Source organism: Vigna radiata, unplaced genomic scaffold (genome assembly GCF_000741045.1).
Source record: "Vigna radiata var. radiata cultivar VC1973A unplaced genomic scaffold, Vradiata_ver6 scaffold_421, whole genome shotgun sequence".
Lineage (NCBI taxonomy): Eukaryota > Viridiplantae > Streptophyta > Magnoliopsida > Fabales > Fabaceae > Vigna > Vigna radiata.
Genome location: NW_014542170.1, coordinates 149,708 through 159,674, shown reverse-complemented (window position 1 = coordinate 159,674; position 9,967 = coordinate 149,708). Strand labels below are relative to the sequence as shown.

At 35.2% G+C, this 9,967-nt stretch overlaps 2 protein-coding genes across 3 annotated transcripts in view; one reads left to right on the top strand and one right to left on the bottom strand.

Moving 5' to 3' along the window:
* Window positions 1-167: 167 nt before the first annotated feature.
* On the top strand, window positions 168-1,042 carry LOC106779100 (ribulose bisphosphate carboxylase large chain; the record flags this gene model as incomplete). The annotated part of the gene is given in 4 exon segments (XM_014667146.1): window positions 168-210; window positions 212-272; window positions 568-633; window positions 636-1,042. Coding segments are annotated over 4 exon segments (577 nt in total), but the record flags the coding sequence as incomplete, so codon positions are not given.
* Window positions 1,043-3,540: 2,498 nt separating this feature from the next.
* LOC106779108 (pyrophosphate-energized membrane proton pump 2) overlaps window positions 3,541-9,967 on the bottom strand; it is an 11,028-nt gene continuing 4,601 nt past the window's right edge. For both annotated transcript variants that reach the window (XM_022776437.1, XM_014667156.2), the window contains 8 exons: window positions 8,629-8,749; window positions 8,340-8,527; window positions 7,697-8,134; window positions 7,451-7,615; window positions 5,506-5,661; window positions 5,309-5,420; window positions 4,658-4,877; window positions 3,541-3,849 (listed from right to left, as the gene is read on the bottom strand). In XM_022776437.1, coding sequence (XP_022632158.1) covers window positions 3,750-3,849; window positions 4,658-4,877; window positions 5,309-5,420; window positions 5,506-5,661; window positions 7,451-7,615; window positions 7,697-8,134; window positions 8,340-8,527; window positions 8,629-8,749 — 1,500 coding nt within the window. In that variant the 3' untranslated portion in view covers window positions 3,541-3,749. The remainder of the gene's footprint in view (window positions 3,850-4,657; window positions 4,878-5,308; window positions 5,421-5,505; window positions 5,662-7,450; window positions 7,616-7,696; window positions 8,135-8,339; window positions 8,528-8,628; window positions 8,750-9,967) is intronic.

The window sequence follows — 9,967 nt, the reverse complement described above, 5'->3', positions numbered from 1 at the left end:
AAAGGATGTAGAAAGGGTGTAGAAAGACTCTTGAAAAGGTTTAGTAAGAGTGTAAGAAGATGAAGAAAGACGTAGAAAAGGTGTACAAAGTGTGTATAAAATGAGTACAAAGGGTTTACAAATGTTGTATAAAGGGTGTATAAAGGGTGTACAAAAGGTGTATAAAGGGTGTACAAAGGACAATGCTATCACATCGAACCTGTTGCTAGGGAAGGAAGAAAATCAATTTATTGCTTACGTAGCTTATCCCTTAGACCTTTTTGAAGAAGGTTATGTTACACTTGAGAATTAAACTGTAAAATAATTCTAGAGGGCTTGATTGATCCCTCTCATAATCTTCTATTTATAATAATAAATTGATACAAGAGTACATGATAATTAGAGTAACCTAGACACAATATAATCATGATAATTAGAGTAACCTAGACACAATATAATTATGATAATTAGAGTAATCTAGACACAATATAATTATGATAATTAGAGTAATCTAGACAAAATATAATCATGATAATTAGAGTAACCCTAGACACAATATAATCATGATAAATAGGATAAATATCCTAACAGTTACTAACATGTTTACTTCTATTGTCGGTAATGTATTTCGGTTCAAGGCACTGCGTGCTCTACGTCTTTGCGAATCCCAACCGCTTATGTTAAAACTTTCCAAGGTCTGCCTCATGGCATCCAAGTTCAGAGAAATAAATTGAACAAGTATGGTCGTCCCCTATTAGGATGTACTATTAAACCTAAATTGGGGTTATCCGCTAAGAATTATGCTAGAGCTATTTATGAATGTCTTCGTCGGGGACTTGATTTTACCAAAAATGATGAAAATGTGAATTCCCCACCATTTATGCGTTGGAGAGACCGTTTCTTCTTTTGTGCTGAAGCGATTTATAAATCACAGGCTGAAACAGGTGAAATCAAAGGGCATTACTTGAATGCAACTGCAATACACCCTTTGTACACCCTTTGTACAACCTTTCTACAAGCCTTGTACAACATTTATAAACCCTTTACAAACCCTTTGTACTAACTTTAGACACACTTTGTACATCCTTTCTACATTTTTCTTCATCTTCTTACACCCTTACTAAACCCTTTCAACACTCTTGCTACACCCTTTCTACATCCTTTCTAACCCCTTTGTATACCAATTGTGCACCCTTCTTCACCCTTTCAACATATTTTTTAAAAAGAAGTAGAATAGATGTACACCTTTGTACACCCTTTATACACCCTTTGTACAGCCTTTGTACACCCTTTATACACCCTTTGTACAACATTTATAAACCCTTTTATAAACCCTTTGTACTCACTTTATACACACTTTGTACACTCCTCTACATCTTTCTTTATCTTCTTACACCGTTACTAAACGCTTTGAATCATCTTTCTACACCTTTTTTACATCCTTTCTAACCCCTTTATATACCATTTGTGCACCCTTCTGCAGCCTTTCTACATATTTTTTAAAAAGATGTAGAATAGGTGTACAGTCTTTGTACACCCTTTATTCACCCTTTACACACCTTTTGTACACCCTTTATAAACCCTTTAAACACCCTTTTTACACCCTTTATCCACCCTTCATACACCCTTCCTACACCATTTTTACACTCCTTTCTACCCTCTTTCTATATCCTTTTTATACCTTTCTTTAGCCTTTCTACATATTTTTTAAAAAAGAGGTAGAATGGGTGTATTCCCTTTGTACACCCTTTGTACAACATTCATAAACCCTTTATAAACCCTTTGTACTCACTTTATACACACTTTGTACACCCTTTCTACGTCTTTCTTCATCTTCTTACACCCTTACTAAACCCTTTCAACACTCTTACTACACCTTTTCTACATCCTTTCTAACCCTTTTATATACCATTTGTGCACCCTTCTGCAGCCTTTCTACATATTTTTTAAAATGAGGTAGAACGGGTATACACACTTTTTACACCCTTTGTACACCCTTTGTACACCCTTTGTACACACTTTGTACACCCTTTGTACACGCTTTATACACCCCTTGTACAACATTTATAAACCCCTTATAAACCTTTTGTACTCACTTTATACACATTTTGTACACCCTTTCTACATCTTTCTTCATCTTCTTACACCCTTACTAAACCCTTTAAACACTCTTTCTACACCTTTTCTACATCCTTTCTAACCTCTTTATATACCATTTGTGCACCCTTCTGTAGCCTTTCTACATATTTTTTAAATAGAGGTAGAATTGGTGTACACCCTTTGTACATCCTTTATATACCCTTTGTACACCCTTTGTGCACTCTTTATACATCCTTTATACATCTTTGTACAAGATTTATAAACCCTTTCAATTTAAGAAAAAGGGTGTAGAAAGAGAGTAAAAATGTTGTAGAAATGGTGTAAAAAAGGTGTAGAAAGGGTTTGTAGTCCATTTCTATACTCTTTCTACATTTTTGCACACCCTCTTAACACTCTATCTACAACCATTCTACATTTTTTTTCACACCCTCTATATACTCTTTCTACACGCTTTTTAAACCCTTTTTACACCCTTTTTATATCTTTCTATACCATTTTCTACAACTTTTCTACACCTTTCCTACACTCTTTCTACATCATTTTTATACTCTGTCTACACATTTTTATACTCTTTCTATAACCTTTCTACTCCTTTTTTACACCATTTCTACAACCTTTCTATAATCTTTCTACACTTTTTCTACATATATTCTACACTTATTCTACACCCTCTGCAATCACTTAGACTAATTTGATTTAGTTTTTATTCTTTCCAGTGTCTTTTCATATTTACCTTTTTTCAATTTTCACAGTTTATGAAAATAATATTGTTAACATATAATATGAAAAACAAAAGAAACAAATGTGTACAAAGAGACCATCTTGTCCATCGTTTCACTTATAATAGTCGTGATTTCGTGAAAGGTTACCATCTTAATCTAACATAATTTTCCATATTAAATAAATTTCGTACGTTACACTTAATTATACAGATAGTGGTACCCCTACCCAGTAATCACATTTATTGTTTTATTAAATTTGACTTGAATTTCACATGAATTCCTCTGTGTATAATGTCACCTTCATTTCCTCTGGGTACAATATTATATTAGAAAACATAACTCTTACTAAATTTTTGAGTAATTAAAGCAACTTATTAAGATCATTTGTTTTAAAACAAAAAACAAATTTGTATTTATCTAAAAATTAGAAACAATTTCTAATAATTCAAGTTACAAAATTGCTTGTTAATCATTTATAGTGAGCCCAAACTAACTTAAAATTGGTATGGAGTGTGTAATCAGAGTGTTGAAGATTAGCAAACAAAAAGTTACCTAGTTTAAAGTAAAAAAAGAGTTGCGAAGTGACAAATTTGTTTGCAGCATGGGATGAACTAAAATGAAGTGTTTCGCAATGTAAACCCTTAATTGGTTTTTAGGTACATTGTGATTCCTTGATTTAATTTAGCTGCGCTGGATTTGGATAACAGGTGAACATCATCTAATTTAAAAAGCCGAAGAATAATACGGGGGAATTTTTCTAATCACTATTTTCTCCATATGTCCAGTCAACTAATATCTCTTATTCTGATAAGGACAAGAAAAATCATTGTGACTATTAATCAGGCTCATCGATGTACATCATAGATTCATACAACCTATCTCTATACTTTTCAAAATTAGCAAAATCAAATTGGCGCAACTATGCTTTTTCTGTGATATCAACAACTCTCACAGGAAGATTGGAGCCATTACCAGCGTAATCGTTGCCAGCATCTTTATAAGGACATGGATTGAAGGACCAGCTGTGTCTTTGAATGGATCTCCCACCCTGCCAAATTAGTCAAATTTCCAAACATGTAAATTATTAACCCAGCGTAGAAACATTCACGAAAAGGTAAACAGTTACCAATTACGCTAGGCGGTGAAGACTTGTTAAATGGAACAATACTTGCAGTACATAATATCTTCCATTAATTTCCAAAAACAAACTAGATAGGGTCCCAGTTTACATCGACAATCAGACAACAAGATAAAAATTGTAGGAAAAGCATTGTTCATGCTATCTCCTATGCTTTTTATCCAAACGGTATTATATAGTTAAGGTTTAGGTTGGTGGTTGAGGAGGACTTGAAGCAAGAATAAAGTAAAAAATATAGCTCCAAGGTTAGTGCAGGCAATGATACTAAAGGAGCTTGTCAAAACGGTGAGAATGGATTAGCAGCAGTGGGTAGCTTGGCATGGCTGCGACTAGGGGAAAACATTACCATGTGCAACATAATGGTTGGGTGAAGAAGATATGAGGTGGTGTTAATGGAAGGGGCAGCATAAGGAATAGGATGAAACTGTTCTGGTGATCGACAGCACATGGAGGCCACAGGTCGGTGTCACAATGGCAGTCATGGCATTGCAACACACATTATAAGCACAATAACCGTTGCTGCTAGATAAAAAAAAAAAAAAAAAAAAAAGAGCTCCGAGTATACTTATAATCAACACCAACCATGTTGAATGGCTGAATAAAAAACTTTACAAGAAACTACAAACCACATTCCACATGTAAGGAAACAAAAACCTATTTATTACTTCAAGGGAATAGAGAACCCACAAAAAAGTGGCATAAGCTAAAAGTAACTTACGTATCTCCTGTTACGGCTGCTTTGTGAGCTTCACTTCCCTTCCCTCCAAGAGCTCCAGTCTCAATGTACTTCTTTGCATTATCCCAGGCACCACCAGCTGTGTTCAGAAAAAGTGCCATAAGAATACCAGTCACTGTTGCAAACATGAGCAAAGCAGCCACCACTTTAGCCCCGAGTAAAGGTTGCCCTGTATAGTAGCCCAAAATTCGGAATACAAAACCTGCATGTGATGGAAAGATATAATATAGTAAAGTCTGCGTGGCATAAAAAATATTTCATATCATATAAATATTAGAATAACGTATCACTAAACAGGTCATCTCAAAAAGGCAAAAGATCAAACAGATAGCTGATTCCCAGGGTGTTTTTTTTTTTTATAAAGTTTGCACCAGAATTTTTGGCAAAGATAGAATTTGAGATATGAGGGACTCAGGGAATAATTACTTACTACTATCAACAATCTAATGCAACAATTAAAGATATAAGGGAGGCAGAACTCAATCGGAAAACAAGTTCATGCGATCAAAAGCCTATCCAGCCATTATGTTGGTCACATGGTTATAAAACAAGAAAATTAGCATAACTGTTTCCATTCTACCCAGCTTTCACTAGTGATCATATATGTGCAATCATAATTAAAACTTAACGCACCGACTACAATAGGTGAAATGATTGCCAAAGCACCAGGTTTTATCATCTCTCTTAATGATGCAGAAGCTACAATAGCAACACAGCGACCATAATCTGGTTTTTCCTTGTAATCCTGTCGAAAGTATAAACAAGAAAAAAAGAGAGATTATCAAAACTTAATTGAGATACAAATAATTACATTACAAACATAAACTCACCATTATACCCGGCCTCTCAATGAACTGCCTTCTCACTTCATTAACAACCTCTTGTGCAGTCCTGCCAACTGCAGAACAGGCCCAAGCACTAAAGACAAATATAAGCATGGAACCTAGCAAACCACCAACGAAAACTTCGGGAATTGCAATATCAACCTGTAACTCAATCACAAGTTGCACTTAGAAGAACCAATGATGAGAGAAAGTAATAAAAATAATAATATAATAATCAGGGTGGTGACTTCAATATGTTCAGTCCCTAAAAATGCACGTGTTTTGGTTTTGGTATATGCATCTTTAATCTTTCAAACCAGACATTATAAAGGCAATTTCTTCCCAATGCAGCAAATAATTAAATTTACATCTAGCTTGAATATTTTATTCTTGTTGGACATATTCAATCTATGTTGGAATAGAAGTAGTGTTGTGGGTGATATAAATTGTCCTATGAAGCTATGTTGGAATAGAAATAGTGTTGTGGATGATATAAATTGTCCTATGAAGCAAGTGGACCAAGTTATAATCAAAGTGTGACCCTTGGGTGGTTACACTAGAAAGAGTTTACCCTAACTATAGGTTATAACTATTGACCTAATAGTAAATTCTTAATCCAACAATTGAAAACAGGGTCAAGATTTCGAGTTTGGTTCCTAACGGAGAGGGGGAGATTTTTGTTGGTGGCATCAATAGTCAAGCGGAGGTCAGGTGAACCAAGTTACAATGAAATCATGATCATAGGTCATTATGCTCATAGGTAAAAAGAGTTGCACTCTGAGTATCAACTATAGCTTTTGGCCTAGTGTTAAGCATTCAATCCAACATGTAGCAAAGTTCTCTTAGAATCTATTTAAGTAGCTTTGAACCAAAAATTTAGAAGAATGGAATGGACAGAATTGGACTAGAGGCTGAGAGACACCACTGCAGTGGGATAAGAAATGGAAAGCTGAGGTGAAAGGAACTGGCAGGAAATACAGGCCCAACAATAGCCGTGTAGCATAATTTCAGCATGTGAAGCATGCAGGCATTAGATACATATCTTGAAGTTCTACAGAAGTTTCCAAGGAGTTGATCTTAAAATACATTTGATGAATTTGGTACTATATTTTCCTACTGTTCTCATCATATTTTTTTTTCTCCAAAATTCCAAGATTTCAAGGAAGAATGAAGCCAGGAAAAACAAATCCAACTTGTCACGTTCTAATGTTTTTTTCTAAAATATCAAGGACAAAAGATTCAAGTTATCATATGTGTGGGTACTGAAGAATAACTTTTTTAAAAGTTTCTAAATACTTGTGTCAGGCCTCACAAATTAATCATGCTAATCGAAATTGTCATAGGTCATGAGTTTGGAAGACATAAAACAAAAGGAATAAGGAAGAAAGAGTGGGGGAATTGAGGAGTGAGAGGTAGTCGTCCTTAGGAGCAAGACCTTTTATGCACTGCCCCCACATAAGGCAACCCTTACATTTTTTCTATAACAGGTGTTGCCCCCAACTTTCTCTCTAATGCATTAATTTCTAATTGTGTCTTTTATACCCCCACTTTTCTACCACAAAACACTCATCTATGCTATTTAAGTTTATTCTCTCATTGGATCTTTTACCAAACAACATTTAGTGCCATACAACATTTCAAGTCTATATATTCATGAAGTACAATTTTCCCTTAAACTTGAGCAATACCTTAATTCCAAATAACACTCGAAGGACTTCTGCCCTCCATTCCGCCCCTCTTGATTCCTACAGTTTATGCCACTCTCTAGTTCTATATTGTTTAGTATGATGGACTTAGGATACCTAAAACATGTTATTTTTGGTATGGTATGCTATGGTCTCCAATTTTCATCTGTAAGCTAGGAACCCACCCCAAACGCACAAAAAGAACTGCATGGAAATATAATAAGGACAAATTTATACTTCATTAGCTAGGAGCTAGTCCTGCACACCTGTTTAAAAGGTTCATGAGCAAAAGCAGAAACTTCGTCCATATAAGCACTAAACAAAAGGAAAGATGCAAGAGCAGCAGAACCAATAGCAAAGCCTTTGGTGGTAGCTTTGGTAGTGTTTCCTACAGCATCAAGGACATCCGTTATCTCTCGGACACTTTCAGGCTGAAAACAGGTTGAATGTCAGTACGCATGACATGAGAAATCTCATAACACAATGGACCATATTATTCTGGCAATAACTACCTGCTGACTCATCTCCACAATTCCTCCTGCATTATCGGCTATTGGGCCAAACATATCCATGGTAAGAATATAGGCAGCAGTGCTTAGCATTCCCATCGTTGCCACAGCAGTGCCAAACAACCCACCAGTTGGGGTTCCTGATTCGTCTACTAGTCCAGAGGTCTGACCCAGCCAGAAAGCTGAGATAATTGACACACTGATGACAAGGACAGGAAGAGCAGTAGATTCCAGACCCAAACTGACTCCAGCAATTATATTAGTCCCATGGCCAGTGGAGCTGGAAAGGGCTAATATGCGTACAGGCTCATGCTTGTAGTCAGTATAATACTTGGCAATCCAGACATAAATGTATGCAGTGATAATACCAATCAACCCACACAAGGCAAAATTGAACCATGCTGAAGGTGCTTGATCAGTGTAAAGTAACCAGCGGGTAGACTGCAAAAGTAATTCAATTAAAAATTAGGCAGAAAATAACCAGTGAACAAACTTTTGAGAAAGGATGAGATACGTTGTTTTAGTCATAATTGGCAAAGAGATTTCATTGTCAACAAAGTACGGCAATTGGAACATTGAATGTTTGGCCAATCTAAAAATATAAAAATGTTAAATTAAAAGAACACAAATGAAGATTAACTATTACCAAACCAAATGCCAGAACAGCTAAGACTATCGTAAAAGAATATCCCTTTTGAAGAATTGTCATCGGATCCTCCACGGGAGCCATTAATCCAGTTTCACGTGTTCCCCTAATAGAAAATATTCCAACTGATGATACCACCAAATCGAAGGAATGAACAACAAGAGGAAACAAGATGAAGCCCGATGGATCTGAATCAAAAGAGAAAACATCATATTGGATGGGCACACATACAAATAATAGATCAGAAGTAAGCAAGAAAGAGACACAATAGAGCAACTCAAGTATTTGCCTGCAATTTTACAACGTTGGGCCATTGTTCCACCAAGTATCATGGCACTGATTATTTCAGCGGCAATACTTTCAAAGAGATCAGCACCTCGAGCAGCACAATCTCCCACATTGTCACCAACCTTAAAATCCAAACAAAACCAATATGGTACCGATGGAAGCACAAGTTCAGAAAAAAGTATCGGCAGAAACAAACAAAAGCACAAGTCAGGGAAATTATAAACATTAAACAGTTCTTCTCATTGATCTTATGTAACTTTTGCAAATATCAATCAATTTTACAAAAGATAAAAATATAAATCCAGTATGTTTATCAGTTAATAATGTTTTTCATAACAATATTTCCTTTATTCTCTTACAGGCAAGGCTCAAAGCTAAATATTATAGTCAAAAGATCAATGCACTTTGTTCTCTATCCAATAGGTTGGAAAACAAAAAATGATAATAAAATTTGGAGAATCTCACAAGTCTCTGGCAAATTAAACATAAATGCAAATATTCAGAAACTTCAAATCAGGGAACACCCTCAATTGGTTCAGTTATACATTTTTGTGTTTCAATCTCATATAGTGGTATGAGGCTTTTTTGTGTTTCCACCTTTAAATAGAACCATAACAAATACTGATGTAATTAAAAAATGAATCATGGAAAGCAGACATACTTCTCAAGTTAAGTATAAAGATATAATATTATTCCAAAATCATTTCCACAAACTCTCCTGCATTTCAAAGAACATTAACAGAGTGTTTGATTTCAGTTAGAAACCCTAACACAAACGTTCAACTTAATCCTTCCTCTAACATGTCTTTCCATTAAACTGACTTGGAATGTGCACAAGCAAACAACAAATCAAACACACATTAAGCAGTAATGTAACACCCATGGTTATCAAACTCTCGAGTTAACTCTTAAACTCTTACGAGTTTACATTCCCATACATGGCTTCCGAGTTAACTCGGAAGTAAACTCTTTCCTGCGTAAATTCGATAGAATTAATTGTGAAATCGGTAGGTTCGTGTAGAATCGCGAGTTTGGAGAGATTCTACGAGTTTGAAAGGGAGAAAAATTAAGAAAAACAAGGTCATTTGGTGTTTTTTTATTATATATTTAATGAAATGCATCAAAATTAATGACAATAATCCAAGTATTTATGTTTTACAATATTTATTTTTATGAACTATATATCTATAATTTTATAGACTTATTTGAATTAAGATATTATTTATAATGTATTTTTCATCTAAAGTAAACTCCTACGAGTTCACGAGTCGAGTTCACGAGTCGAGTTCACGAGTCGAGTTCACGAGTCGAGTTCACGAGTCGAGTTCACGAGTCGAGTT